This window comes from Tachyglossus aculeatus, chromosome 4 (assembly GCF_015852505.1).
Source record: "Tachyglossus aculeatus isolate mTacAcu1 chromosome 4, mTacAcu1.pri, whole genome shotgun sequence".
Taxonomy (NCBI): Eukaryota; Metazoa; Chordata; class Mammalia; order Monotremata; family Tachyglossidae; genus Tachyglossus; species Tachyglossus aculeatus.
In genome coordinates this window covers 50,244,892-50,272,607 of record NC_052069.1, presented here as the reverse complement: position 1 = coordinate 50,272,607, position 27,716 = coordinate 50,244,892, and the positions used below count along the sequence as shown (strand labels likewise).

At 44.0% G+C, this 27,716-nt stretch overlaps 1 protein-coding gene across 1 annotated transcript; it reads right to left on the bottom strand.

The window, feature by feature from the left end:
- Nucleotides 1-142: 142 nt before the first annotated feature.
- RWDD3 (RWD domain containing 3) lies at nt 143-27,380 on the bottom strand. Its single transcript, XM_038745621.1, has 4 exons — nt 27,272-27,380; nt 9,626-10,113; nt 761-876; nt 143-662 (listed from the first exon to the last, which is right to left on the bottom strand). Exons 1-4 carry the CDS (start codon nt 27,378-27,380, stop codon nt 548-550), a joined length of 828 nt encoding a protein of 275 aa, XP_038601549.1. The 3' UTR covers nt 143-547.
- Between the last annotated feature and the right edge of the window lie 336 nt (nt 27,381-27,716).

Here is a 27,716-nt window from a genome sequence, read left to right as displayed (position 1 = left end):
CTGTATTTACTGAGCCCTTATTGTATGCAAAGCACACAGTATCATACAACAGAGCTGGTACCCATATTCCCTGCCCACAAGGAAATAATGGGCATGAGACTCTGATACTAACTTAAAACGCTTGCCTTATAATATATGGGTTTAGAAATTAATTATAGCTAAAATGGTAGAACTGCAAGAAAGGTAAATATGAAAAAAGTTGAAAATAGTTTATTTACAAATAGCTCACCGGAGATGTACACACTTCCAACCAAATCTTATTGAAAAGAAAGGATCTTTCCCACCATCTTTTCATATCCGACTTTCAAATATCAAATTTTATCCTCATTTTTTCCTGGAAAATATTGTCAAAGCAGTCAAAACCATCATTTTTTTCTTTCCCAAAACCATGGCTTGCTTTCCGTTCCTTAAGTTATGATGGTAACTTCGGACATTTTGGCAGAATAGTTTTAAAGTGACACTCAAAAAATATTTCAGTTCAGTGTTCCCGGAGTCCAATACAATAGACTGCTGCTTCGCTGAATGGCTCCAGAGTTTTCTTTCTATTTTATTTTACCAGCCCAAGTACAAATCCAGAAAAAAGCTCCTTAAGTCCCGCAGCTTCAAATTCCTTTTGTAGTTCATCCACCGTTGAATATTCTTTGACTTCAAATGCCAGAAACCTACGTTAAACAAGAGAATCTCATGAAAATGACTAGATTTGTCAGAATGTAATTATCAATTCAGTTGCTTTTCTATCTGCAGTAGTATTAAATTATACCTTCTGTGTTCTGTCTGTGCTTTTGTTTCAAACAGTACACTGATCATTTTCTCTTTGCATTTCCTTCTGCTCGAGTCGACATCCACTTTGGTGGTTTTCTGAAGTACCATATACTCCTAAATGATAAATAAGTAAAATTAAATACACAGTAACCATATTGCCTTGGCTAGTCTGATGGGAAAGAATCATGAAGACGGAAGTTAAGATGAAAAAATGAAGAATACACGCTTAATGGGCCAAATTGTCAAAGAGAATGAGCACAATTTTCATGCTGAATTCTCAGTACCTGAGCACAAATACACATTTTTATACACTTACAGTACTCCTAAACATTCTCAAGCTGAGTGAAATCTTGTTTAAAAAAAAATCTGAGTAGGTATCTACTTTTTTACGAGGTGGAAGATGACTTGAAATCTGAGTGGGAGTTAGTAGAGAACGGGCCTGGGATCCAGAAAGACGTGGGTTCTCATCCCGGCTCCACCACTTGTCATCTGTGTGGCCTTGGACAAGTCACTTAATTTCTCTGGGCCTCAGCTATCTCATCTGTAAAATGGGGATTAAGACGGTGAGCCCCATGTGTCCAACCTGATTAAGCTGGTATCCACCCCAGCGCTTAGAACAGTGCTTGGCATATAGTAAGTGCTTAAAAAATACCATAATTATTATTATTAACGGGGGCAAAAGTGAGAGGGGGAGAAAAGGCTCAAAGGGGACAGTGGGAGGAAGGGGGCAGAAAAAGTGCAGGGTGACAGAGAGAGCAGGAGAAAGTGAAATGGAGAGGGAGAAAGGGAAGAGTGGGAAAAGAGAGGGGAAGAATAGAAAAAGGGCATTGGGCTCACCTACTCTATTATTATATTGTAACACTCCCAAGTGTTAGTATGTTTGGTTTTGTTCTCTGTCTCCCCCTTTTAGACTGTGAGCCCACTGTTGGGTAGGGACTGTCTCTATATGTTGCCAATTTGTACTTCCCAAGCGCTTAGTACAGTGCTCTGCACATAGTAAGTGCTCAATAAATACGATTGATGATGATGAAGTGTGTAGTGTTGTGCTCTGCACACGGTAAATGCTCAATAAATTCCATTGATTGATTGATGAGAGAACAGGGGTAGGAGGAGAGGAGCAGGAGGAGGAAGGGGAAGAATCAGAAGAGAACAAGAGGCCACATGGACCGGTGGAAAGAGAACGGTCCTGGGAGTTGGGGGACCCAACGCCTGTTCCCAGCCCTGCCGCTGAGCTGTTGTGTGACCTTGGGCCAGTCACTTAACTTTTCTGTACCTTAAGGTCCCTCATCTAAAATGAGGGTAAGACACTCACTTTCCCCTCCTATATTGTGAATCCTGTGGGGAAGGTCCCGGGCTTTGAAGTCAGAGGTTATGACTCTGTCAAATCCAAGTTCAAATCCCGGCTCCGCCAATTGTCAGCTGTGTGGACTTTGGGCAAGTCACTTCACTTCTCTATGCCTCAGTTACCTCATCTGTAAAATGGGGGTGAAGACTGTGAGCCCCCCACGTGGGACAACCTGATCACCTCGTAACCTCCCCAGCGCTTAGAACAGTGCTTGGCACATAGTAAGCGCTTAACAAATGCCATTATTAATAATAATAATAATGATGGCATTTGTTAAGCGCTTACTATGTGCCAAGCGCTGTTCTACTATGTACCAGGCACTGTACTAAGAGCTGGGATAGATACAAAATCATCAGGTTGGACACAGTCCCTGTCCCACAGAGGGCTCACAATCATAATCCGCATTTTACAGATGAGGTAACTGAGGCACAGAAGTGAAGTGACAAGCCATGCCATTATTATTATTATTATTAGTGTCTAACCTGATTATCTTCTATTTATTCATTCAATTCTATTGACTGAGCACTAAGCACTCGGGAGGGTGTCTATCCCAGCGCTTCTTATGTCTCATCTTTTGCCGCCGAGTCGTTTCCGACCCATAGCGACGACACGGACACATCTCTCCCAGTACGCCCAGCTCTCCACTTGCAATCTGGTAGTGGATCCACAGAGTTTTCTTGGTAAAAATACAGAAGTGGTTTACCGTCGCATCCTTCTGCGCAGTAAACTCGGGTCTTCACCCTCGACCCTCTCCCGTGCTGCTTCTGCCCAGCACGGGTGAGTTTTGACGTGTGGCAGATGGCCTTCCATCCGTTAGCCACTGGCCAAGCGAAGAATGGAACGGGTCGGCCTCTGTTCGACTCTCCCTCCCATAGCTGAAACTGATAGAGGACTGGAAACTCTGCAGGTGCCATCCTGAGAGGGGGCTTCTTATGTAGTAAGTGCCTAATAAATACATTTATATAGGAGAGGGAAGTGGGGATAGGAACGAGGAGAGAGGATGTGAAAAGAAGGGGAGAGGATCAGAGGGGGACAGAAGGACATGGGTCAAATTCACACAGTAGCTGGACGTGACTTTAAAGCCGGCTCAGCTGACAGGCTCCTCCGAGGTGATCTGTCCCCTGGGGATCTCTGAATGAGGTGCTCAATAAATACTGATGATTGATTGATTAATAATTGCAACAATTGTGGTATTGGTTAAGCGCTTACTCTGTGCCAAGCTGGACTAAGCACTGGGGTGGATACGAGCAAATCAGGTTGGACACAGTCCCTGTCCCACGAGGGGCTCACAGTCTCAATCCCCATTTTACAGATGACATAACTGAGGCACAGGAAAGTGAAGGGGGAGCGCTCAGTAAGCGCTTATTATTGAGCGCTCAGTAAGCGCTCAATAAATACGATTGATGATGATGATGATGATGAAGGGACTCGTCCAAGGCCACACAGTAGATAAGTGGTGGAGCCGGTATTAGAACGCATGACCTTCCGACTCTGAATGAATCAATCAATCGTATTTATCGAGCGCTTACTGTGTGCAGAGCACTGTACTAAGCGCTTGGGAAGTACAAGTTGGAAACTTATAGAGGCAGTCCCTACCCAACAGTGGGCTCACAGCCCGTGCTCTATCCACTATGCTATGCTGCTTCCTATTATACTCTAATAATAATAATGATAGTATTTGTTAAGCGCTTACTATGTGCCAGGCACTGTACTAAGTACTGGGATGGAAACAGGCAAACAAGTTGGACACAGTCCCGGTACCCCTGTGGGGCTCTCAGTCTCAATCCCCACTTTCCAGATGAGGTAACTGAGGCCCAGAGAAGTGAAGTGACTTGCCGAGGGTCACCCAGCAGACAAGTGGAGGAGCCGGGATTAGAACCCATGACCTCCCGGCTCCCAGGCCCAGGTTCTATCCATTACGCCATGCTGTGACTCTGTGTTCATTCAATTGTATTTACTGAGCGCTTATTGTATGCAGAGCACTGTACTGAGCGCTTGGGAACTTGTACAAGTTGTACAAGTTGCCAACTTGTACTTCCCAAGCGCTTAGCACAGTGCTCTGCACACAGTAAGAGCTCAATAAATACGATTGCTTGATTGATTGGGAAGTACAAGTCAGCAACAAATCAGCTTATTTACTTGGCGTTTTCATAAATCTCTCAAAGCAGCCTATTTACTGAGCACCCTAAATCCATCAAGTCAACCTATTTACTGAGTGCTTATAAATCCTCCCAAGTGCTTAGTCCAGTGTTCTGCCCACGGTAATGGTTCAACAAATAATAATAATAATAATAATAATAATAATAATAATAATAATAATAATAATGATGGTATTTGTTAAGCACTTACTGTGTGCCAAGCACTGTTCTAAGCGCAGGGGTAGATTCAAACCCCGGCTCCACCAGTTGTCAGCTGTGTGACTTTGGGCAAGCCACTTAACTTCTCTGTGCCTCAGTTACCTCATCTGTAAAATGGGGATTAATCAATCAATCAATCAATCAATCACATTTATTGAGCGCTTACTGTGCACAGCACTGTACTAAGTGCTTGGGAAGTACAAGTTGGCAACATATAGAGACAGTTCCTACCCAACATCATCATCATCATCATCATCAATCGCATTTATTGAGCGCTTACTATGTGCAGAGCACTGTACTAAGCGCTTGGGAAGTACAAATTGGCAACATATAGAGACAGTCTCTACCCAACAGTGGGCTCACAGTCTAAAAGGGGAGTCTAAAAGAGGGGGAGTCTAAAAGGGGGTTCTAAAAGGGGAGTCTAAAAGGGGGAGTCTAAAAGGGGGATTAAGACTGTGAGCCCCACGTGGGACAACCTGATCACCTTGTAACCTCCCCAGTGCTTAGAACAGTGTTTTGCACATAGTAAGCGCTTAACAAATGTCATCATTATTATTATTATTACAAGGTAATCAGATTGTCCCACATGAGGCTCAAAGTCTTAATCCCCATTTGACAGTTGAGGGAACGGAAGCACAGACACATGAAGTGATTCGCCCGAAGCCGCACAGCTGATAAGTGGCGGAGCCGGGATTAGAACCCGCGACCTCTGACTCCCAAGCCCGGGCTCTTTCCACTGAGCCACGCTGCTTCTCATCCCATCAAGCATCAACAAGGGCAGGCGGCCGCATCCGACAGCTGGCGAGCCCAGGGTCGTGACTGAGGCTCCGGAGTCCCAACAATTGCGAGCCGCCCTGACACACAAACCCTTGAAGACCCCGGGCCTCGGACGCTCCGATGCTGCGGCCCACACTCCCTGACTCCCACCTTCATTCATTCCTTCAATCGTATTTATCGAGCACTTACTGTGTCCAGAGCAGTGGACTAAGCGCTTGGGAACGGACACTAGAACAATAAATGGACATATTCCCTGCCCACAATGGCCTCGTTGTCTAGAGGGGGGAGACAGATATTAATGTACGCGAGCAGCGTGGCTCAGTGGGAAAAGCCCGGGCTTTGGAGTCAGAGGTCACGGGTTCAAAACCCGGCTCCGCCACCTGTCAGCGGTGTGACTTTGGGCAAGTCACTTAACTTCTCTGGGCCTCAGTGACCTCATCTGTAAAATGGGGATTAAGACTGTGAGCCCCCTGTGGAACAACCTGATCACCTTGTAACCTCCCCAGTGCTTAGAACAGTGCTTTGCACATAGTAAGTGCTTAATAAATGCCAATATTATTATTATTATTATATATGCACACGTGCTATGGGGCTGGGACGGGGGGGAATGAAGGAGGGGAGCAAGTCAGGGTGACAGAAGGGAGTGGGAGAAGAGGAGAGGAGGGCTTAATCAGGGAAGGCTTCTTCTAGACTGTGAGCCGACTGTTGGGTAGGGACCGTCTCTATATGTTGCCAACTTGTACTTCCCAAGCATTTAGTACAGTGCTCTGCACACAGTAAGCGCTCAATAAATACGATTGATTGACTGATTGATTGATTGATTGGAGAGCACCTCAGTCTGTTCTCCCTATATAACCCCATCCCAACACACAATCAATCATCAATCGTATTTATTGAGCGCTTACTGTGTGCAGAGCACTGTACTAAGCGCTTGGGAAGTACAAGTTGGCAACATATAGAGACAGTCCCTACCCAACAGTGGGCACACACACACCTCCACCCTCCTCCCTGTCCCCCCCAAAACAGAAACCTCACCTCAAGTGGAGGTGGGGCAAACCCTGAAATTTCAAGATTGTCCCATCGGTCGTTTTAGTGACTCACCACCTGATAGGCAGAGAATTCTTAATAATAATGGTATCTGTTAAGCGCTTACTATGTGCCAAGCACTGTTCTAAGCACTGGGGAAGATACAAGGTAATCAGGTTGTCCCATGTGGGGCTCACAGTCTTCATCCCCGTTTTACAGATGAGGTAATTGAGGCACAGAGAAGTTAAGCTACTTGCCCAAGGTCACACAGGAGAAAAGTGGCGGAGCCAGGATTAGAACCCGGGATCTCTGACTCATAAGCCTGTGCTCTTTCCAGTAAGCCATGCTGCCTCTCATAATAATAATAAATAAGTTATTATTATTAATAATAATAATTGTGGTATTTGTTAAGCACTTACTATGTGTGAGGCACTGTATTGAGCGCTGGGATAGATACAAGGTAATTGGGTTGGACAGAGTCCATGTCCCACACTGGACTCACAGGCTCAATCTCCACTTTCCAGATGAGGTAACTGAAGCACAGAGTAGTCAAGTGACTTGCCCAAGGTCACACAGCAGACACGTGGAGGAGCCCGGATTAGAAGCCATGATCATCATCATCATCAATCGTATTTACTGAGCGCTTACTGTGTGCAGAGCACCGTACTAAGCGCTTGCACTGTACTACGCATCTTCTCTGCCAGGCCCAGGCTGTAGCCACTAAGCCATCGAGCGATCTGTTGGTGTTATACCTCTATCTGCTGGCGAATTGTACTTTCCAAGAGCTTAGTACAGCACTCTGCACATAGTAAGTGCTCAATAAATAGGATTTAAGGAATGAAAAACTACTGTGGAATTTGGTCCGGCGGATCTGGAACACTAAGTTGCAGCCTACTACGACAGTTTAACTAGGGGGGAGAAAAAGGATTTGGGTTGGATTTGAAAACTTGTATTTCCCAAGCACTTAGTACAGTGCTCTGCATCATCATCATCATCATCAATCGTATTTATTGAGCGCTTACTATGTGCAGAGCACTGTACTAAGCGCTTGGGAAGTACAAATTGGCAACATATAGAGACAGTCCCTACCCAACAGTGGGCTCACAGTCTAAACGGGGGAGACAGGGAACAAAACCAAACATACTAACAAAATAAAATAAATAGAATAGATATGTACAAGTAAAATAAATAGAGTAATAAATATGTACAAACATATATACATATATACAGGTGCTGTGGGGAAGGGAAGGAGGTAAGATGGGGGGATGGAGACGGGGACGTGGGGGAGAGGAAGGTAAAAGCACTCAATAAATACGATTGATTGAATGAATGAACGAAAACTATCTAGGCCTATCAGGGAGTGGGAACAGGCCAATCAATCTTGACCCACATCTGTTTCTTAGCCCCCCCGCCAAAATCTGTATTCTTTCAAAATTACCGTTAATCCATTTAAATCATCAGGATCCAAAACAGTCAGAACATACAAAAAAAAAAAAAAATCAATCAAAATGTGTAGGGTAGTGACAACCAAATAATCTGGCTGTCTGATTAAATGCCTACATAATTTCTGGAATGGAATTAGTAGCAAAGGGATAAGAACATTGTTCTTCCCATTCTTATGATAATAGACTTTCTGTGTTGAATCAGTTTAAATTAATTTTTAAAAGGAATTTTTCCCTACCTTGATCTGAGTTAACAACTAAATCGCGTCGGGTGTGTTACACCTGCTTTCTTCCTCTAGTCCCCCTGTGACAAAAAAACAAGCTACGGGAATTTTGGAAATTACACATGCAAAATATGAAAAGGAGATGATTTTGGAAGCAGCTACTGAGCCAACCCAGCTGGGAAGGAATAATGGTTCTACTTTCATGGATTTAATTTTGATTCAAGAGGCGCTGCGGACTCAAGACAATCATATCCCACTGCATTTCTTTTCTGGTAGATGAAAAGAAAATTCAGATTATCCAAAAGGTACCGTGATTCGCCTTACAAAAATCTACTAGTACGGCTATGTGGATTTATATATTTACGTTCATTCCTTCAGGTCCTCACTGGGTGTTTTATACAGAATGCGGCTGCAGAAATAATGGGGTTCTTCCGATAGGGTGCACCTCCCTAAATCAATCAATCATATTTATTGAGCGCTTACTGTGTGCAGAGCACTGTACTAAGCGCTCAAATACAGCGTGACGGTGTTGGAAAGAAACAGATATGCACACGTGAACTGCGACGTATCAGAAGCGGGTTGAGTACCACTTGTCAGCCATGTGACTTTGGGCAAGTCACTTCACTTCTCTGGGCCTCAGTTCCCTCATCTGTAAAATGGGGATTAAGACTGTGAGCCCCTCATGGGACAACCCGATCATCTTGTATCCTCCCCCAGCGCTTAGAACAGTGCTTCACACATAGTAAGCGCTTAACAAATGCCGTCATAATGTTTTGTTTTGTTGTCTGTCTCCCCCTTCTAGACTGTGAGCCCATTGTTGGGTAGGGACCATCTCTTTATGTTGCCAACTTGTACTTCCCACGCGCTTAGTACAGTGCTCTGCAAACAGTAAGCGCTCAATAAATACGATTGAATGAATGAATTATTACCACAATACGCATGTTTCATAACGAGGGGTTCTGCAAGAACACGTTAGAGGAAAATTGGGTGTAAACACCCAGTAGATGGATGTCTCCATTTTAGCTTTGGCCGATTGCTCCGAAAAACACTGAACTACCTTATAATGTAAGAAAAGTTAATAATAATAATAATAATAATGGTATTTGTTAAGTGCTTACTATGTGCCAAGCACTGTTCTAAGCACTGGGGTAGCTACAAACTAATCAGGCTCACCGTCTTCATCCACATTTTACAGATGAGGGAACTGAGGCACAGAGAAGTTAAGCGACTCGCCCGAAGTCACACAGCTGACAAGTGGCGGAGCCGGGATTGGCCTTACGCTTACGCTGAACTTTCTGAACTTTCTTAACTTCATAACTTTCTTAGAAACTTTAGCATTGACTGAACATGGCAGTTGTTCATAATAGAAGAGGAAGGCCACTGCGGTAGTCAACTGTGAGCTCGTTGTGTGCAGTAAATGTGACTAGGGACCGTCTCTATATGTTGCCAACTTGTACTTCCCAAGCGCTTAGTACAGTGCTCTGCGCACAGTAAGCGCTCAACAAATACGATTGAATGAATGAAAGGCTACGCAAGTGTGCAGAATGCCTATAGGAGTTAAGGCCCAATTTCAGAGAAAACGGGAGCTATAATCCCAACAGAAATAGGGATTATGAACCCGTCCGCTCCATCCCCCAGAACTGGGGGGGTGAAAAGTGCTGGAATCGAGACTTGTGTTCGGTTTTCTGGCACCTTGATGCTGTTCCTGTCTCCTTGTAGAAGGATCAGTATGATCTTCCCCATAAACATGAGTCTCCCAGTCAGCCTTAGGTCCGAAGCCCACTTTTCTACCATCTTGACGTATTTCGCCTTGGCTCGCATATGATCCAAACGCAAGAGGACGACCCACGGCTGGGGATCCGCGGTTGCATCTGTCAGCGAAGCGGGCTTCTCCCGGCCACCCGCGGCACCCGGCTGCTGGATGACGTGCCTGAGATTCTCCTGGATCCAGAGGACCAGCTCGTGAACCATCGGTCCGGACGGGAGCTTCTCCGCTTGCTCAAGAAGCTTCTCTTTCACTTCCAAACACTGGGCCCTCGTGAGGTGCTCTGAGCTCATAGAGATGCCGGGGAGGCATGATGGATAACTGACCGGTAAGTGGAACACCAGCTTTAACTGCACTTCTTCACCCGAAAGTCCTTGGGCACTCGTGGCAATTCTAAATGTGGTCCCATCCGTCTCTGGAAGAACCCAAAAATCAATCAACTGTACAGAGAATTTTAGCGGAACAATCAATCGATTGTATTTATTGATTTTTATTGATTGTTTTGATTGATTGATTGTAATAATTGATTTTATTTATTCTCCCGGGCCTGGAATGCCCTCCCTCTGCCCATCCGCCAAGCTAGCTCTCTTCCTCCCTTCAAGGCCCTACTGAGAGCTCACCTACTCCAGGAGGCCTTCCCACACTGAGCCCCTTCCCTCCTCTCCCCCTCGTCCCCTTCTCCATCCCCCTCATCTTACCTCCTTCCCTTCCCCACAGCACCTGTATATATGTATATATGTTTGTACATATTTATTACTCTATTTATTTTACTTGTACATATCTATTCTATTTATTTTATTTTGTTAGTATGTTTAGTTTTGTTCTCTGTCTCCCCCTTTTAGACTGTGAGCCCACTGTTGGGCAGGGACTGTCTCTATATGTTGCCAATTTGTACTTCCCAAGCGCTTAGTACAGTGCTCTGCACACAGTAAGCGCTCAATAAATACAATTGATGATGATATAGTCAACATGACCCCTACCCTCAATCTGATGACGCTCCCAAATTAAGGGTTTTGCTTTTTGTAAAGTATATTCGCCATTCGATGGACAATTTATTTTCAAGCAATACCTTCTGGCTCTGTTAACAATAAATGATTTATTAACAATAATAATAATGGGATTTGTTACATGCTTATAATGTGCCAGGCACTGTTCTAAGCACTAGTGTAGATACAAGGTGGTTGGGTTGGACATAGTTCCTGTCCCACACGGGGCTCACCGTCTTAATCCCCATTATACAGATGAGGGAACTGAGGCACAGAGATAATAATAATAATGTTGGCATTTGTTAAGCGCTTACTATGTGCAAAGCACTGTTCTAAGCGCTGGGGGGATACTAAGTGATCAGGTTGTCCCACGTGGGGCCCACAGTCTTAATCCCCATTTTACAGATGAGGTAACTGAGGCTCAGAGAAGTTAAGTGACTTGCCCAAGGTCACACAGTAGACAAGTGGCGGGGGTGGGATTAGAACCCATGACCTCCTGATTCCCAGGCCCGTGCTCTATCCATTTTGTGACGCTGCTTCTCCTTATTACTGGGGAAAGTATAATATAACAGAGTTGATAGACATAATCTCTGACCACAAGGAGCTTAAAGAATGTGAGTGTGTGTGTGTGTGTGTGTGTATCCACATTTTGTACCAAAACCAAGAGGTTAATTTCTTTCTAGATCTGTTATTTAGATCTGTCTTTGTTTTTTGTTTGGTTGTTTTTGTTTTTTTAAAATTACACAGGCTTGTCAACATAATGGCTTTTCTTCTCACAGGTAAAAAAAAGTCCTGAACCCAACTGATCCGTTTGAAGACAGCTGCTAACAGTTAGAGCCCACTGTTGGGTAGGGACTGTCTCTATATGTTGCCAATTTGTACTTCCCAAGCGCTTAGTACAGTGCTCTGCACATAGTAAGCGCTCAATAAATACGATTGATGATGATGATGATGACCAGTTATCAAATCTACCTGAACAAACATGAGCAAATTTGATAATCACATGCACCCTAATTCATATTATCATCAATCAGTTATATTTACTGAGCACTTATTGCATGCAGAGCACTGTATTGAGGGCTTGGGAGAGTACGATCATCAGGAGGAACTGGAGTTGGAATGAAAACAAGATTCTTATAGGTAAAAGAAGGAAAATCCAGACAACTGAAGGTTCCAGAGAACAATGAGGGAATGAAATGCTTCTGGCATTTTCCCCTTTTACTCGTCCCCCTCTCCATCCCCCCCATCTTACCTCCTTCCCTTCCCCACAGCACCTGTATATATGTATATATGTTTGTACATATTTATTACTCTATTTATTTTACTTGTACATATCTATTCTATTTATTTTATTTTGTTAGTATGTTTGGTTTTGTTCTCTGTCTCCCCCTTTTAGACTGGGAGCCCACTGTTGGGTAGGGACCGTCTCTATCTGTTGCCAATTTGTACTTCCCAAGCGCTTAGTACAGTGCTCTGCACATAGTAAGCGCTCAATAAATACGATTGATTGATTGATTGATTGATTGCTACATCCAGGTACCATCATGCAATAAAAATGACTGGACATATCCCAGCCTAGTTCAGTAAGACAAAGTAAAAAAAAAAAAAGAAAGCCAACATGCCCATGATGGGTCTGAGATAAAAGCTGCTCTCTTTCAGATTTGCTCTGCTTCACACCTTTGATATGTTCTACTCCATTTCACCCCATTTTTTCTAAACAAAAAAAATCCTTAGAACATCAGACAGATTCATTTTAAATGGGGAGGGGAGTGGGGAATTGATCAGAGAGGAAGGGTAGAATAGATCTGAGTGAACTGAAGAATCCTTCAAACTCGACCTGTATTTCTCCAATCCAGCCTCTTTTCACTCACTCCTGGTATTGCCTACTTACCCTCTCGATGTTTTATTTTATTTTACCCAATCCACTACTCCCCAACCTAAATTCCTCTAGCAAGCATCAGTGTAGCCCTGATTTAATCCAATCAAATATGCGTGTTAAGGGCAGAACTACCACTGAGGCAGCCAAAACAGCCGCTGGATTCTGCAACCAAGGGGGAGCCCTATTCCTTTGACAGCCCATCCTTCCAAAAAGGAATAGGAATGGTATTTATTAAATCCGCTGCATGGAACTAATTACTTGGGAAAGTATAATAGAAGCAGGAGACAAATTTCCTCCCCATAAAGGGCCTACACTGTAATGGAGGAGACAGGCATAAAAGATTTACAAGTAGGGTAATCAAAAAGTCTTTTTAAAAGACCGACAGTATAATTGATCAATTGTACATACATATGTATAAGGCTGGGAGGAGGGAATAATAATAATAATAATAATGATGGTATTTGTTAAGCACTTACTATGTGCCAAGCACTGTTTTAAGCACTGAATAATAATGATGGTATTTGTTAAGTGCTTACTATGTGCCAAGCACTGTTCTACGCGCTGAATAATAATGATGGTATTTGTTAAGCGCTTACTATGTGCCAAGCACTGTTCTACATGCTGAATAATAATGATGGTATTTGTTAAGCGCTTACTATGTGCCAAGCACTGTTGTAAGCACTGAATAGTAATGATGGTATTTGTTAAGCGTTTACTATGTGCCAAGCACTGTTCTACGCGCTGAATAATAATGATGGTATTTGTTAAGCGCTTACTATGTGCCAAGCACTGTTCTAAGCACTGGGGAAGATACAAGGTAGTCAGGTGATGATGATGATGATGATGGTATTTGTTAAGGTCTTACTGTACGCTAAGCACTGTTCTAAGCGCTAGGGGGGATACAAGGAAATTAGGTTATCCCATGTGGGAGTCACAGACTTCACCCCCATTTTACAGATGAGGTAACTGAGGCCCAGAGAAGTGGAGTGACTTGCCCAAAGTCACACAGCTAAGTGGCGGGGCCGGGATTAGAACCCATGACCTCTGACTCCCAAGCTCGGGCTCTTTCCACTAAGCCACGCTGAATACATATTTCAGTGCCAGAGGCGATGGATGGGCTGGTGTGATAAGAGGAGTTAGCAGTTGATTGGGTCAGTCGGTCTAGTGGTATTTATTGAGCGCTTAATGTGGCAGAGAACTGTACTAGGCACTTGGGAGAGTACAATAGTTCAAGAGAAGCAGCGTGGCTTAGTGGAAGAGCCCGGGCTCGGGAGTCAGAGGTCGTGGGTTCTAATCCCGGCTCCGCCACTTGTCAGCTGTGTGACTTTGGGCAAGTCACTTCACTTCTCTGGGCCTCAGTTTCCTCATCTGTAAAATGGGGATGAAGACTGTGAGCCCCATGTGGAACAACTTGATTACCCTGTACTCCAATGCTTAGAACAGTGCTTGGCACATAGTAAGCACTTAACAAATACCATCATTATTATTATAATACAGCACATTCCCTGCCCACAACAAGCTGAGGATAATAATAATAATAATAATGGCATTTATTAAGCGCTTACTATGTGCAAAGCACTGTTCTAAGCGCTGGGGAGGTTACAAGGTGATTAGGTTGTCCCACTGGGGGCTCACAGTCTTAATCCCCATTTTACTGATGAGGTCACTGAGGCCCAGGGAAGTGAAGTGACTTGCCCAAAGTCACACAGCTGACAATTGGCGGAGCCGGGGTTTGAACTCACGACCTCCCCTTCTAAACTGTGAGCCCGCTGTTGGGTAGGGAGCATCTCTATATGTTGCCAACTTGTACTTCCCAAGTGCTTAGTACAGTGCTCTGCACACAGTAAGCGCTCAATAAATACGATTGAATGAATGAATGAATGAATGAATGAATTTATGAATGAATGAAAGAAAAAGCACAATCCAGGTGATGGGGGATGGGGGTGGGAGGAGGGAGAGGGTAATTTATCAGGAATCACTCCAGGAGGAGGTGAGAATTTAGGAATTGCTGGGATGTGGTCTGGGGAAACTGGGAGGGCATTTGTGGCAGGGAGAGAAGGTATGAGAAATGGATTCTATAATTTGCAGAATTTAAGAAAGTCATCTATTTCAAGGGATCAAGAGGAGGAAGGTGGAAAACATTAGGCTGTCATGGGGAACCACGATAGACGTCCGCTCCCGTCTCACTCAAAAATCAATTATTTACATTCAACCAAACTTCCAATGCAAGTGAATTCTGTCAAATTAATTGCTTTTTGTGCACAGTTTCTGATTACTTAGTCAAAGGTACGCTTCGGTTTGAATTGGAACCCTGGAAAACAATTTTCATAATACATGTGTGAAAAAAAACCACTCAATGAGCAAGTAGCATTTTGGTAAAAAAATACACTGTGGAAAGGACAACACACACACACACACACACACACACACACACACTCTCTCTCTCTCTCTCTCTCTCTGCTGATTTCCTCCACCCCTGGGATAAAAGACCACCGAAGTCATTGACTTCCCACTCTCCCGTCGAAAAATACTAATTACACATTCCACTTGCCAAGAAAATCTTCAGTTAATTAACTATTTTTAGGTTAGTATTACCTTAGTTCAAATCACCTATGATCAGAGACAACAAAACACTTAAAAATTGTCCACTCAGCACTTAATCAAATGTCCTATTTCCGAGGCTCCCGAATAGAAAGCGGCAGGCTCTAGTGGAAAAGATGCCAAGTCTGGGAGTCGGGAGTCCTGCGGTGTGGCCTAGGGTAACTTCCTTAACCTCTCTGAGCCTCAGCCTCCTCATCTACAAAATGGGGATCAGATACTGGCTCTCCCTACCTCTTAATTTGAGAGCCACATATGATGAGAAACGGGCAATGCCCGTTTTGATTACCAATCAATCAGTGGAATTTACTGGGCATTCACTGTGAAGAGCACTGTACTATGTGTTTGGGAGAATACAACAGGGTCGGTAAGCACATAATTATTGAGAAGCAGCTTGGCTCAGTGGAAAGAGCAGGGGCCTAGGAATCAGAGGTCATGGGTTCTAATCCTGGCTCTGCCACTTATCAGCTGTGTGACTTTGGGCAGCTCACTTAGCTTCTCTAAGCCTCAGTTACCTCATCTGTAAAATGGGGATGAAGACTGGGAGCCCCATGTGGGACAACCTGATCACCCTGTATTCCCCCCCAGCACTTTGAACAGTGCTTCGCACATAGTAAGCACTTAACAAATTCATTCATTCAGTAAGCGCTCAATAAATACGATTAATGAATGAATGAATGAACAAATGCCATTATTATTATTATTATTATCATCAGTATCTACCTCATGCTTGAAAATAATGCTTTGGCACAGAGGAAACATATAATACCAGCCTGTTTCCTTGCTTTGATGTCTGTCTTCCCCCTTCTAGACTGTAAACCCGGTGTGAGCAGGGATTGTCTCTATTGCTGAACTGTATTTTCCAAGTGCTTAGTACAGTGCTCTGCACACAGTAAGCGCTCAATAAATACAATTGAATCAAGGAGGTTGATGTAGCTCAAAGATACCACGGCAACACATTCGTTGAGACAAGATCCTATATTATGGTTATGTCCACCATGCCAAAATTCTTTATCACTAACCTTACTTCGTTATTATTTTGCTGCATTAAAAAGTGAAAACTAGCCAAAACACAAAGATATATAGAATACTGCATAGTGTAGTGGGGTAAGTTTGAACCAGAGGCTGGGAAACATAGCCTAATGAGGCTATAATAATAATAATTATAATAATAATAATGAGGCTTCCTTCCTCTCCCCCTCGTCCCCTCTCCATCCCCCCCATCTTACCTCCTTCCCTTCCCCACAGCACCTGTATATATGGATATATGTTTGTACATATTTATTATTCTATTTATTTATTTATTTATTTTACTTGTACATATCTATTCTATTTATTTTATTTTGTTAGTATGTTTGGTTTTGTTCTCTGTCTCCCCCTTTTAGACTGTGAGCCCACTGTTGGGTAGGCACTGTCTCTATATGTTGCCAACTTGTACTTCCCAAGTGCTTAGTACAGTGCTCTGCACACAGTAAGTGCTCAATAAATACGATTGATGATGATGATGAGGCTGTGACTGATACCAGGCATTTTTTCCTACACTGAATCTATCTGTGCCAACCCATGAATCATGTTATACTCCAAACAGACATGTGTGGTAGCAGAATTGTGTGTATTGTGTCTCCCTCTCCTCAACCTGGACTTCAGGGGGTGTTTAAACAACCTCGAATACTTCCAGATATGCTCCATTTATTTCCAAATATCTGTTCCATGTTTTTACCTACAGTAGTGGAAGTAATAGTGTTTGTTGAGTGCACGGTGACTGCAGTGCACTGTACTAAGCTTGAAAAGTATAAAACAAAGAATAATAATAATGGTATTTGTTAAGCTCTTGCTATGTGCCAAGCACTGTTCTAAGCGCTGGAGTCGATACGAGGTAATCAGGTTGTCCCATGTGGGGCTCAGGGTCTTAATCCCCATTTTACAGATGAGGTAACTGAGGCCCAGAAAAGTTAAGTGACTTGCCCAAAGAAGTCACACAGCTGACAAGTGGTGGAGTCGGGATTAGAACCCACGACCTCTGACTCCCAATCCCAGGCTCTTTCCACTAAGCCACGCTGCTTCTCAAAGAAGAGATCAGGTCCTAAATTTTAGATCAGGTTCCAAATTTTCAGAAAGGAAATTCCTTCAGATCAGGTTCTAGTGGTCTAGAGAGCTCATCCAATAATAATAATAATAATAATGATAATAATAATAATAATAATAATAATAATAGCTAAGCAATTACTAGGTTCCAAGCACCATACTAAGAGTTGGGGTAGATACAGGATGCTCAAATTGAACACAGCCCCTGTTCCACATGGAGCTTCCAGTCTAATCAAAGGGAGTAGGCTTTAATCCCCAATTCAGAGAAGAGACAACTGAGGCACAGAGAAGTTAAGCGACTTGCCCAAAGTCACACAGCAGACAAATGGCAGAGCCGGAATTAGAACCCAGGCCATGCTGTTTCCCAAGCCTTAGGAAATGAATGGAAAGCCTAGTTCAGATCAGCAAGTGAAGAAACAAATGGTGGGCTTCAAAAAGAAGGAAAAGCAAAGGTAGGTGTCAAGAAGTGATTTTTGAACAGAACATGATTCCCTTCATGGCCTGTATATTTAAACAAAATGGAAGTTTAAATTTATCTAACGCCCTTAAGATCTAAAAGTGCTTTTTTAGCCTCACTGTAAAATGAAAGAAATGTGGTCACTGACAAGTTGCGCTCCTCAATTTGGATAAAATTTCTCCAACCAGAATTCTGTCTAAATCTCATGCCCTTTGAGCTCTGCTATTCTCCAGATGATCGTGAGACAGAACAAGTGTCACTTAAAAACTCCTGGCCCAGGCTTTTAAGCCCATAATGCTACATGCTACTTTCATCCCACAAAATGTTCCACAATCCAATTTTTTTTTTCAGTCACAAAACGTGCCGTGATGTGATACTGGATTCTTTTATCGATCAATTACTTATTGATGCCAGAACACTGAATTAAATTAATTAGGACGTATTGCTTGAAAGTCATGCTCAATTTAACAGCCTGATAAAGAGCCGACACAGTCCTCATTAATGAACTTTTTCCCCCGTTTATATCCCAAATCAAACACAATAATAGTCACTGTATCTACGAGCACTTGCTATTTTTTAAAATGGTATTTGTTAAGCACTTACTATAAAAACAATAATAATAATAATAAACAGCGTGGCTCAATGGAAAGAGCACGGGCTTGGGAGTCAGAGATCATGGGTTCAAATCCAGGCTCCGCCAATTGTCAGCTGTGTGACCTTGGGTAAGTCACTTTGCCTCTCCTCAGTGACCTCATCTGTAAAATGGGGATTAAGACTGTGAGCCCCACGTGGGACAACCTGATCACCTTGTATCTTCCCCAGCGCTTAGAACAGTGCTTTGCACATAGGAAGCGCTTAACAAATGCCATTGTTAATAATAATAATAATAATGATGGCATTTGTTAAGCGCTTACTATGCGCCAAGCACTGTTCTACTATGTGCCAGGCACTGTACTAAGAGCTGAGATAGATACAAAATCATCAGGTTGGACACAGTCCCTGTCCCACAGAGGGCTCACAATCATAATCCACATTTTACAGATGAGGTAACTGAGGCACAGAAGTGAAGTGACAAGCCCAAGTTCACACAGCAGGTAAGTGGCAGAGCTGGGATTAGAAATAAGCACTGTGCCAAATCTGGAGTAGATAGGTTAAGGGTTCTAATCCCGGCTCCGCCACTTGTCTGCTGTGTGACCTTGGGCAAATCACTTCACTTCTCCGTGCCTCAGTGAACTCAACTGTAAAATGGGGATTGAGACCATAAGCCCCACGTGGGCCAGGGACTGTGTCCAAACCAATCTGTTTGTAACCAATCAATCAATTATATTTATTGAGCACTTACTGTGTGCAGAGCACTGTACCAAGCACTTGGGAAGTACAAGTTGGCAACATTATAGAGACAGTCCCTACCCAACAGTGGGCTCACAGTCTACCCAGTGCTTAGTACAGTGCCTGGCACACAGTCAAGCACTTCACAAATACCACAGCTATTATTATTATTATTATTATTATGAAATACAATCAGATCAAACATAGCTCTTGCCTGACATGGGCTTCACAGTCTAAGAGGAAGGGACAGCAAGTATCTTATCTCTACTTCAGTTCAGTCTTCTTTACCCAAACAGCATTTTTCAAAACCTTCCACCGATATCCCAGTACGCCATCATTTTTTTTAACAGTGTTTGTTAAATCAATCAATCAATCAATCGTATTTATTGAGCGCTTACTGTGTGCAGAGCACTGTACTAAGCGCTTGGGAAGTACAAGTCGGCAACACATAGAGACGGTCCCTACCCAACAGCGGGCTCACAGTCTAGAAGGGGGAGACAGAGAACAAAACCAAACATACTAACAAAATAAAATAAATAGAATAGATATGTACAAGATAAATAAATAAATAAATAAATAAATAGAGTAATAAATATGTACAAACATATATACATATATACAGGTGCTGTGGGGAAGGGAAGGAGGTAAGATGGGGGGATGAAGAGGGGGACAAGGGGAAGAGGAAGGAAGGGGCTCAGTCTGGATAAGTAAATACTTACTAGGTGCCAGGCGCTGTACTAAGCTCTGGGGAAGATATAAGGGAATCAGGTTAGACACAGTCCCTGTCCCACGTGGGGCTCACAGTCTTAATCCCCATTTTACAGAGGAGGTAACTGAGGCCCAGAGAAGTGAAGTGACTTGCCCAAAGTCACACAGCAGACAAGTGGCAGAGCCAAGGTTTGAACCCATGTCTTTCTGACTCCCAAGCCTGTGCTCTATCCAGGCCACTACCACCAAGAGAAATTATTTGGCTTCTTTCCCATGCAATGTGCTCTAGTAGAATTACAGGAGAAATACAAGGCAAGGACTCTGCCCTTGTGACATTATAATCGAATGATGGGGAGACGAGATAAACATCATACAATGCAAGAAAATCTTATACTTTCCATTTCAGATGGAATATGTACTTTACTGGGATGGAATGATCCTCCCGGCCTGGTGGGATGCTAACAACAGGGATGTTAATTGCGTAAAATGTATTTCACTGGATTATGGGGGGGGCCTGGGAACTCCTATCAAACGTCCCCCAACCAAAGGTGTTCATGTTCATTCATTCATTCATTCAATTGTATTTACTGAACGCTTACTGTGTGTAAAAGCACTGTCTTCAGTGGTTGGGAGAGTACACTATAACAATAAAGCAGGCACAGGTGATCATTTTCCCAGAAAAACTAGTGGCATTTTTAGCAGTCCAGGGTGAACAGTCTTGCCCATTCTGCTGCCCAAAGGACTTGATAATAATAACAATCAATCAATCGTATTTATTGAGCGCTTACTGCATGCAGAGCACTGTACTAAGCGCTTGGGAAGTACAAGTTGGCAACATATAGAGACGGTCCCTACCCAACAGTGGGCTCCCCGTCTAGAAGGGGGAGACAGAGAACAAAACCAAACATATTAACAAAATAAAATAAATAGAATTGATATGTACAAGTAAAATAGAGTAATAATGTGTTGCCAATCTGTACTTCCCAAGTGCTTAGTACAGTGCTCTGCACATAGTAAGCGCTCAATAAATACAATTGATTGATTGATTGATTAATAAATATGTACAAACATATATACATATAATAATGATGGTATTTGTTCAGCACTTACAACGCCAAGCACTGTTCTAAGCACTGGGGTAGATGTGAGGTAATCAGGTTGTCCCATGCGGGGCTCACAGCCTTCATACCCATTTTACAGATGAAGTAACTGCGGCAGAGAGAAGCGAAGGCATGTCCCCAAACACAAAGCGTAGAGATTTTCTGCACTCTCCGCTGTTGTCTCTGATCTTCATTTCCGTTGAAACTGACTTCTTGGCTTCAGAAATCCCGGCCAAACTTGGATCCATACGACGAAGCCCAACATGGGTCTCTTCAATCACGGATAATAGCTTCTTCTCAAAGTACATTTTTTTTTTAATGGCATTTGTTAAGCACTTACTATGTGCCAAGCACTGTACCGAGTTTCACAAGTGCTTTCTACAGCACTCTGTACGCTAGTAGGCTCTCAATAAATACTCATCAGGAGCATTTAATGAGTGTCCCCTGGATGAAGAACTCTCTACTGGGTCCTTGGGAAATGTAATAAATATATAAAAGAAGTAAAAAGCACTTAAAAGACACTAGCTCCGCTTCTAACTTGCTTGTGGGCTAATGGAGTAGACAAGCAGACAGAAATGGTGAACTATACAATCAGTAAAAAAGTGAAAGGATAGTTAAAAATAGTGGATGTGAGTTGAATAAATAAATGGCTAATACCTGTGTTTTTAAGAAGGGTTTTTTGGGGGGAGAAGGTGCTGATGGATGCACGCTGGAAGGCTTTTTTAAAAAGAATAGGGGAGGACGTCGGGGATGTGAGAGAATGGAAAACTGAGAAATGGCTGGGAAAAGGAGGGGACAGGAAGGAGAAAAACAGACGAGGGAGAGAAAAGAACATGAAATCCTGTGAATGCTTCCCAAGGCTAATAATAAAAGCTAAGCAAATAATCTCTCTCTCTACAGTGAATTTTAGAAACAGAAGAGGACCAAAATTGCACTGTGACTAAAGAAAATCCGGCTGTAGATTTTGTTCTATACTTTTTAATGACCTAAAAAAACACACTTTCTTAACAGTAGGGGAAAATGCCTCTAGAATTTAACTTGTTCCAACAGGTAAGGATGGAAAAGCATTAGGTTGAATTCATGTCAATGGATGTATTTAGGAAAAAAAGACTGTCCCCTTCCCTTGTCTAATTCCCACATGTGCATTCTCTCCCAGCTTTTAGTATTCATTCATTCAATCATATTTATTGAGCACTAACTGTGTGCAGAACACTGGACTAAGCGCTTGGAAAGTACAATTAGGCAACAGATAGAGACGGTCCCTACCCAACAATGGGCTCACAGTCTAGAAGACAACAGACAACAAAACAAACCAAGTAGACAGGTATCAATACCGTAGAAAAATAGAATTATAGCTATATTAGTACAGTGCTCTGCACACAGTAAGCACTTAATAAATATTACTGCTACTATTTAGACAAGCAGCGAGGTTCAGTGGAAAGAGCCCGGGCTTTGGAGTCAGTGGTCATGGGTTCGAATCCCGGCTCTGCCAATTGTCAGCTGTGTGACTTTGGGCAAGTCACTTAACCTCTCTGGGCCTCAGTTCCCTCATCGGTAAAATGGGGATTAAGACTGTGAGCCCCCCGTGGGACAACCTGATCACCTTGTAGCCTCCCCAGTGCTTAGAACAGTGCTTTGCACATAGTAAGTGCTTAATAAATGCCATCATTATTATTATTATTACATAGTAACTGCTTAACAAATACAACAATTATTATTATTATTAATGATAACTTTATTATTATTATGAGAGGCAGCATGGCTTATTGGAAAGAGCTCAGGCTTATGAGTCAGAGGTCGTGGGTTCTAATCCTGCCTCCGCCACTTTTCTCCTGTGTGACCTTGGGCAAGTAGCTTAACTTCTCTGTGCCTCAGTTGCCTCATCTGTAAAACGGGGATGAAGGCTGTGAGCCCCACATGGGACAACCTGATTACCTTGTATCTCCCCCAGTGCTTAGAACTTAGTGCTTGCCAACTTGTACTTCCCGAGCGCTTGGTACAGTGCTCTGCACACAGCAAGCGCTCAATAAATATGATTGAATGAACGAATGAACAGAACAGTGCTTGGCACACAGTAAGCGCTTAATAAATGCTATCATTAGTATTATTATTGAGGAGGGAGGGCATTCCAGGCCAGAGGCAGGACGTGGGCCAGGGGTGGACGGCGGGACAGGCGAGAACGAGGCCCAGTGAGGAGGTGAGCGGCGGCACAGGAGTGGAGGGTGCGGGCTGGGCTGGAGAAGGCAACAAATTGTGTTGCAAATTTGTACTTCCCAAGCGCTTAGTACAGTGCTCTGCACATAGTAAGCGCTCAATAAATACGATTGATGATGATGATGATGACAGGAGGGAGAGGAGGTAGGAGAGGGCGAGGGGACGTGAGCCCGCTGTTGGGTAGGGACCGTCTCTATATGTTGCCGACTTGTACTTCCCAAGCGCTTAGTTCTCTGTGAACAGTAAGTGCTCCATAAATATGTTTGAATGAATGAATGAATGAGAGCTTTGAAGCCAATGTTGAGGAGTTTTTGTTTGACACAGACCTGTTTTCATTCATTCATTCATTCAATCGTATTTATTGAGCGCTTACTGTGTGCAGAGCACTGGACTAAGCGCTTGGGAAGTCCAAGCTGGCAACATAGAGAGACGGTCCCTACCCAACAGGGGGCTCACAGTCTAGAAGGGGGAGACGGACAACAAAATGAAACATAATAACAAAATAAAATAAGTAGAATAAATATGTACAAGTAAAATAAATAGAGTAATAAATATGTACAAACATCTATACATATATACAGGTGCTGTGGGGAGGGGAAGGAGGTAAGGCGGGGGGGATGGAGAGGGGGAGGAGGGGGAGAGGAAGGAGGGGGCTCAGTGTGGGAAGGCCTCCTATTTAAGAAGCAGCATGGCCCAGTGGCTAGTGCCTGGGCCTGGGCGTCAGAAGGTCATGGTTTCCAATCCCGGCTCCGCCACTTGTCTGCTGTGTGACCCTGGGCAACTCGCTTCACTTCTCTGGGCCTCAGTTACCTCATCTGCAAAATGGGGGTGAAGACCGGGAGCCCCATGCGGGACAGGGGCTGTGTCCGACTAAACGTGCTCGTATCCACCCCGGTGCTTAGTCCGGTACCTGGCACGCAGCAAGCGCTTAACAAATGCCATAATTATTATTATCATCATTATTAGGTGGATAGGCAACTCCTGGAGATTTTTTAGGAGGGGGGGTGACATGACCCCCCCGCCCCGTTTCTATACTGTGAGCCCGTTGTCGGGCAGGGATTGTCTCGATTTGTTGCTGAATTGGTCTTGCCAAGCGCTTAGTACTGTGCTCTGCACACAGGAAGCACTCGTCAGCTGTGTGACTTTGGGCGAGTCACTTAAATTCTCTGTGCCTCAGTTACCTCATCTGTAAAATGGGGATTGAGACTGTGAGCCTCCCGTGGGACAACCTGATCACCTCGTAACCTCCCCAGCGCTTAGAACAGTGCTTTGCACATAGTAAGCGCTTAATAAATGCAATAAAAATAAATGAATGAATGAATGAATGAATGAATGAATAAATAAATAAATAAATGAATGGATGAATGAATAAATAATAAATAAATAAATGCGATTGAATGAATGAATTCCCTGAGAGTTTCTGAAGAAAGACGATCCAGGCGGAGAAGTATGGACTGAAGTGGGGAGGGAATTTTATTTTATTGTTTATTGTTTTATTTTCCCAAAAGCTTAGTGCAGTGTGCTCTGCACACAGTGGGCGCTCAATACAGTTAGAAGGTCACAGGTTCTACACCTGGCTCCACCGCTTGTCTGCTGTGTGACCTTGGGCAAGTCACTTCCCTTCTCCGGGCCTCAGTTATCTCATCTGTAAAATGGGGATTGAGACTGTGAGCCCCCCGTGGGACAGGGACTGGGTCCAACCCGATCTCCATGTATCCACCCCAGGGCTTAGCACAGTGCCTGGCACATGGTAAGTGCTTAATAAATACCATCATTATTAATTATTATATATGATTGAATGAGCAAATGAATGAATGAATGAATGAACGAATGGACTAAAGAATGAATAAATGAACGGATGAACGAATGAATGAATGAGCAGCGTGGCTCAGTGGGAAAAGCCCGGGCTTGGGAGTCAGAAGTCACGGGTTCAAATCCCACCTCCATCACTTGTCAGCTGTGTGACTTTGGGCAGTCAATTAACTTCTCTGAGCCTCAGTTCCCTCATCTGTAAAATGGGGATGAAGACTGTGAGCCCCACATGGGACAACCTGATCACCTTGTAACCTCCCCAGTGCTTAGAACAGTGCTTTGCACATAGTAAGCGCTTAACAAATACCAGCATTATTATTATTATTATTATTATTATTATTATTATTATTATATCCCACCCCAGCACTTAAAACAGTGCTTGGCACATAGGAACAAACGAACGAATGAAAGAATGAATGAATAAATGAATGAGAATGAATGGAGAAGCAGCGTGGCTTTAGTGGAAACAGCCCGGGCTTGGGAGTCAGAGGTCATGGGTTCTAATCCCTACTCCGCCACTTGTCAGTCGTGTGACTTTGGGCAAGTCACTTTACTTCTCTGAGTCTCAGTTTCCCTCATCTGTAAAATGGGGATGAAGACTGTGAGCCCCTCGTGGGACAACCTGATTACCTTGTATCTACCCCAGTGCTTAAAACAGTGCTTTGCACATAGTAAGCGCTTAACAAATACCAACATTATTATTATATCCCACCCCAGCGCTTAAAACAGTGCTTGGCACATAGGAACGAACAAATGAATGAAAGAATGAATGAATAAATGAATGAGAATGAATGGAGAAGCAGCGTGGCTTTAGTGGAAACAGCCCGGGCTTGGGATTCAGAGGTAATGGGTTCTAATCCCAACTCTGCCACTTGTCAGCTGTGTGACTCTGGGAAAGTCACTTCACTTCTCTGAGCCTCGGTTCCCTCATCTGGAAAATGGGGGTGTAAAATTAGAGAAGCAGAGAGAAGCAGAGAAGCAGCACGGCTCAGTGGCAACAGCACGGGCTTTGGAGTCAGAGGTCATGGGTTCAAATCCCAGCTCTGCCAATTGTCAGTTGTGTGACTTTGGGCAAGTCACTTCACTTCTCTGAGCCTCATTAACCTCATCCGTCAAATGGGGATGAAAACTGTGAGCCCCCCATGGGACAACCTGATCACCCTGTAACCTCCCCAGCACTTAGAACAGTGCTTGGCACATGGTAAGTGCTTAAGAAATGCCATCATCATTATCATTACTATGAATGAGCAAATGAATGAATGAATGGACAAATGAACTAAAGAACGAATGAACGAGTGAGCGAATGAATGAATGAGCGAATGACTGAATGGGCGAATGACTGAATGAACAAACGAACGAATGAATGGACGAATGAATGAATAAACAAATGAACTAAAGAACGAATGAGCAAATGAATGAATGAGAGATTGGATGAGCGAATGACTGAATGAATGAATGAGCGAATGGATGAGCGAATGACTGAATGGTGAATGAATGTACGAATGAATGAATAAATGAACAAACGAATGAATTAATGGACGAATGAATGAATAAATGAACAAAAGAACGAATGAACGAATGAGCAGATGAATGAATGAGCGAATGACTGAGTGAATGACTGAATGGGCGAATGAATGTACGAATGAATGAATGAATGAACGAACGAATGAATGAATGGACGAATGAATGAATAAATGAACAAATGAACTAAACAATGAATGAATGAATGAATGAACGAACAAATGAACTAACGAACGAATGAGCGAATGAATGAATGGGAGAATGAATGGACGAATGAATGACTGGACAAATGTATGAATAAATGAACAAATGAACTAAAGAATGAAGGAGCGAACGAATGAATAAGAGCGAATGACTGAATGGGAGAATGAATGGACGAATGAATGAACGGGCGACTGAATGAATAAATAAATGAACAAATGAACTAAAGAATGAATGAGCGAGCGAATGAATGAATGACCACAGGAATGAGCAAATGACTGAATGGGCGAATGAATGAACGAACGAATGAAAGAATGAATGAATAAATGAACAAATGTACTAAAGAACGAGGGAATGACTGAGCGAATGAATGAATGTACGAATGAATGAGTGGACGGATGAATAAATGAACAAATGAACTAAAGAATGAATGAGCGAATGACTGAATGGTCGAATGCATGTACGAACGAACGAATGAATGAACGAATGGACGGATGACGGAAGGAGGGACTGAAGGGCTGAGGCGCCCCTCCCCCCGCCTGCCCGGGCCCCGCCCCTTCCGGTCCCGAAGCCCCGCCCCTTCCGGTCCCGAAGCCCCGCCCCCTGGGGGGCCCTCCGGCGGCGCCGGTCCGGGCCCCCACCCCTCCCCTCCGTGCGGAGCCGGTCGCTGTGCCCCCCGTCACCTGAGCGGCTGAGCACCGCCAACTCGGACGGGCCGCTGAAAATGGCGGACAGCGCCGACACCTCCTCCTCCTCCTCCAACGACGACGACACCCACCCCCGCTCCTCCATGACGCCCGCCCCGGCCCCGCCCACAATTGTAGAGACGGTCAGCGGCCGCCAGGGGGCAGCCCCGCCCCTCCCCGCCCCGCCCCCAGTTGTAGAGGCTGTCGGCGGCCGCCAGGGGGCAGCCCCGCCCCGCCCCGCCCCGCCCCCAGTTGTAGAGACGGTCATCGGCCGCCAGGGGGCAGCCACGCCCCTCTCCGCCCATAGTTGTAGGGACGGTCAACGGCCGCCAGGGGGCAGCCCGGCTTCCCCCGCCCACAGTTGTAGGGACGGTCGACGGCCGCCAGGGGGCAGCCCGCTCCCCCGCCCACAGTTGTAGCGACGGTCGACGGCCGCCAGGGG

Bases quoted from the DNA above. Each gene is read 5' to 3' on its own strand.
- RWDD3 (XM_038745621.1), bottom strand. From the start codon at position 27,380: ATGGAGGAGCGGGGGTGGGTGTCGTCGTCGTTGGAGGAGGAGGAGGAG. The intron at 877-9,625 runs GTGCCAGAAAAC...TTTATCATTTAG, and splicing joins GAGACAGGAACAGCATCAAG to GAGTATATGGTACTTCAGAA. The intron at 663-760 runs GTATAATTTAAT...TGTTTAACGTAG, and splicing joins GCACAGACAGAACACAGAAG to GTTTCTGGCATTTGAAGTCA.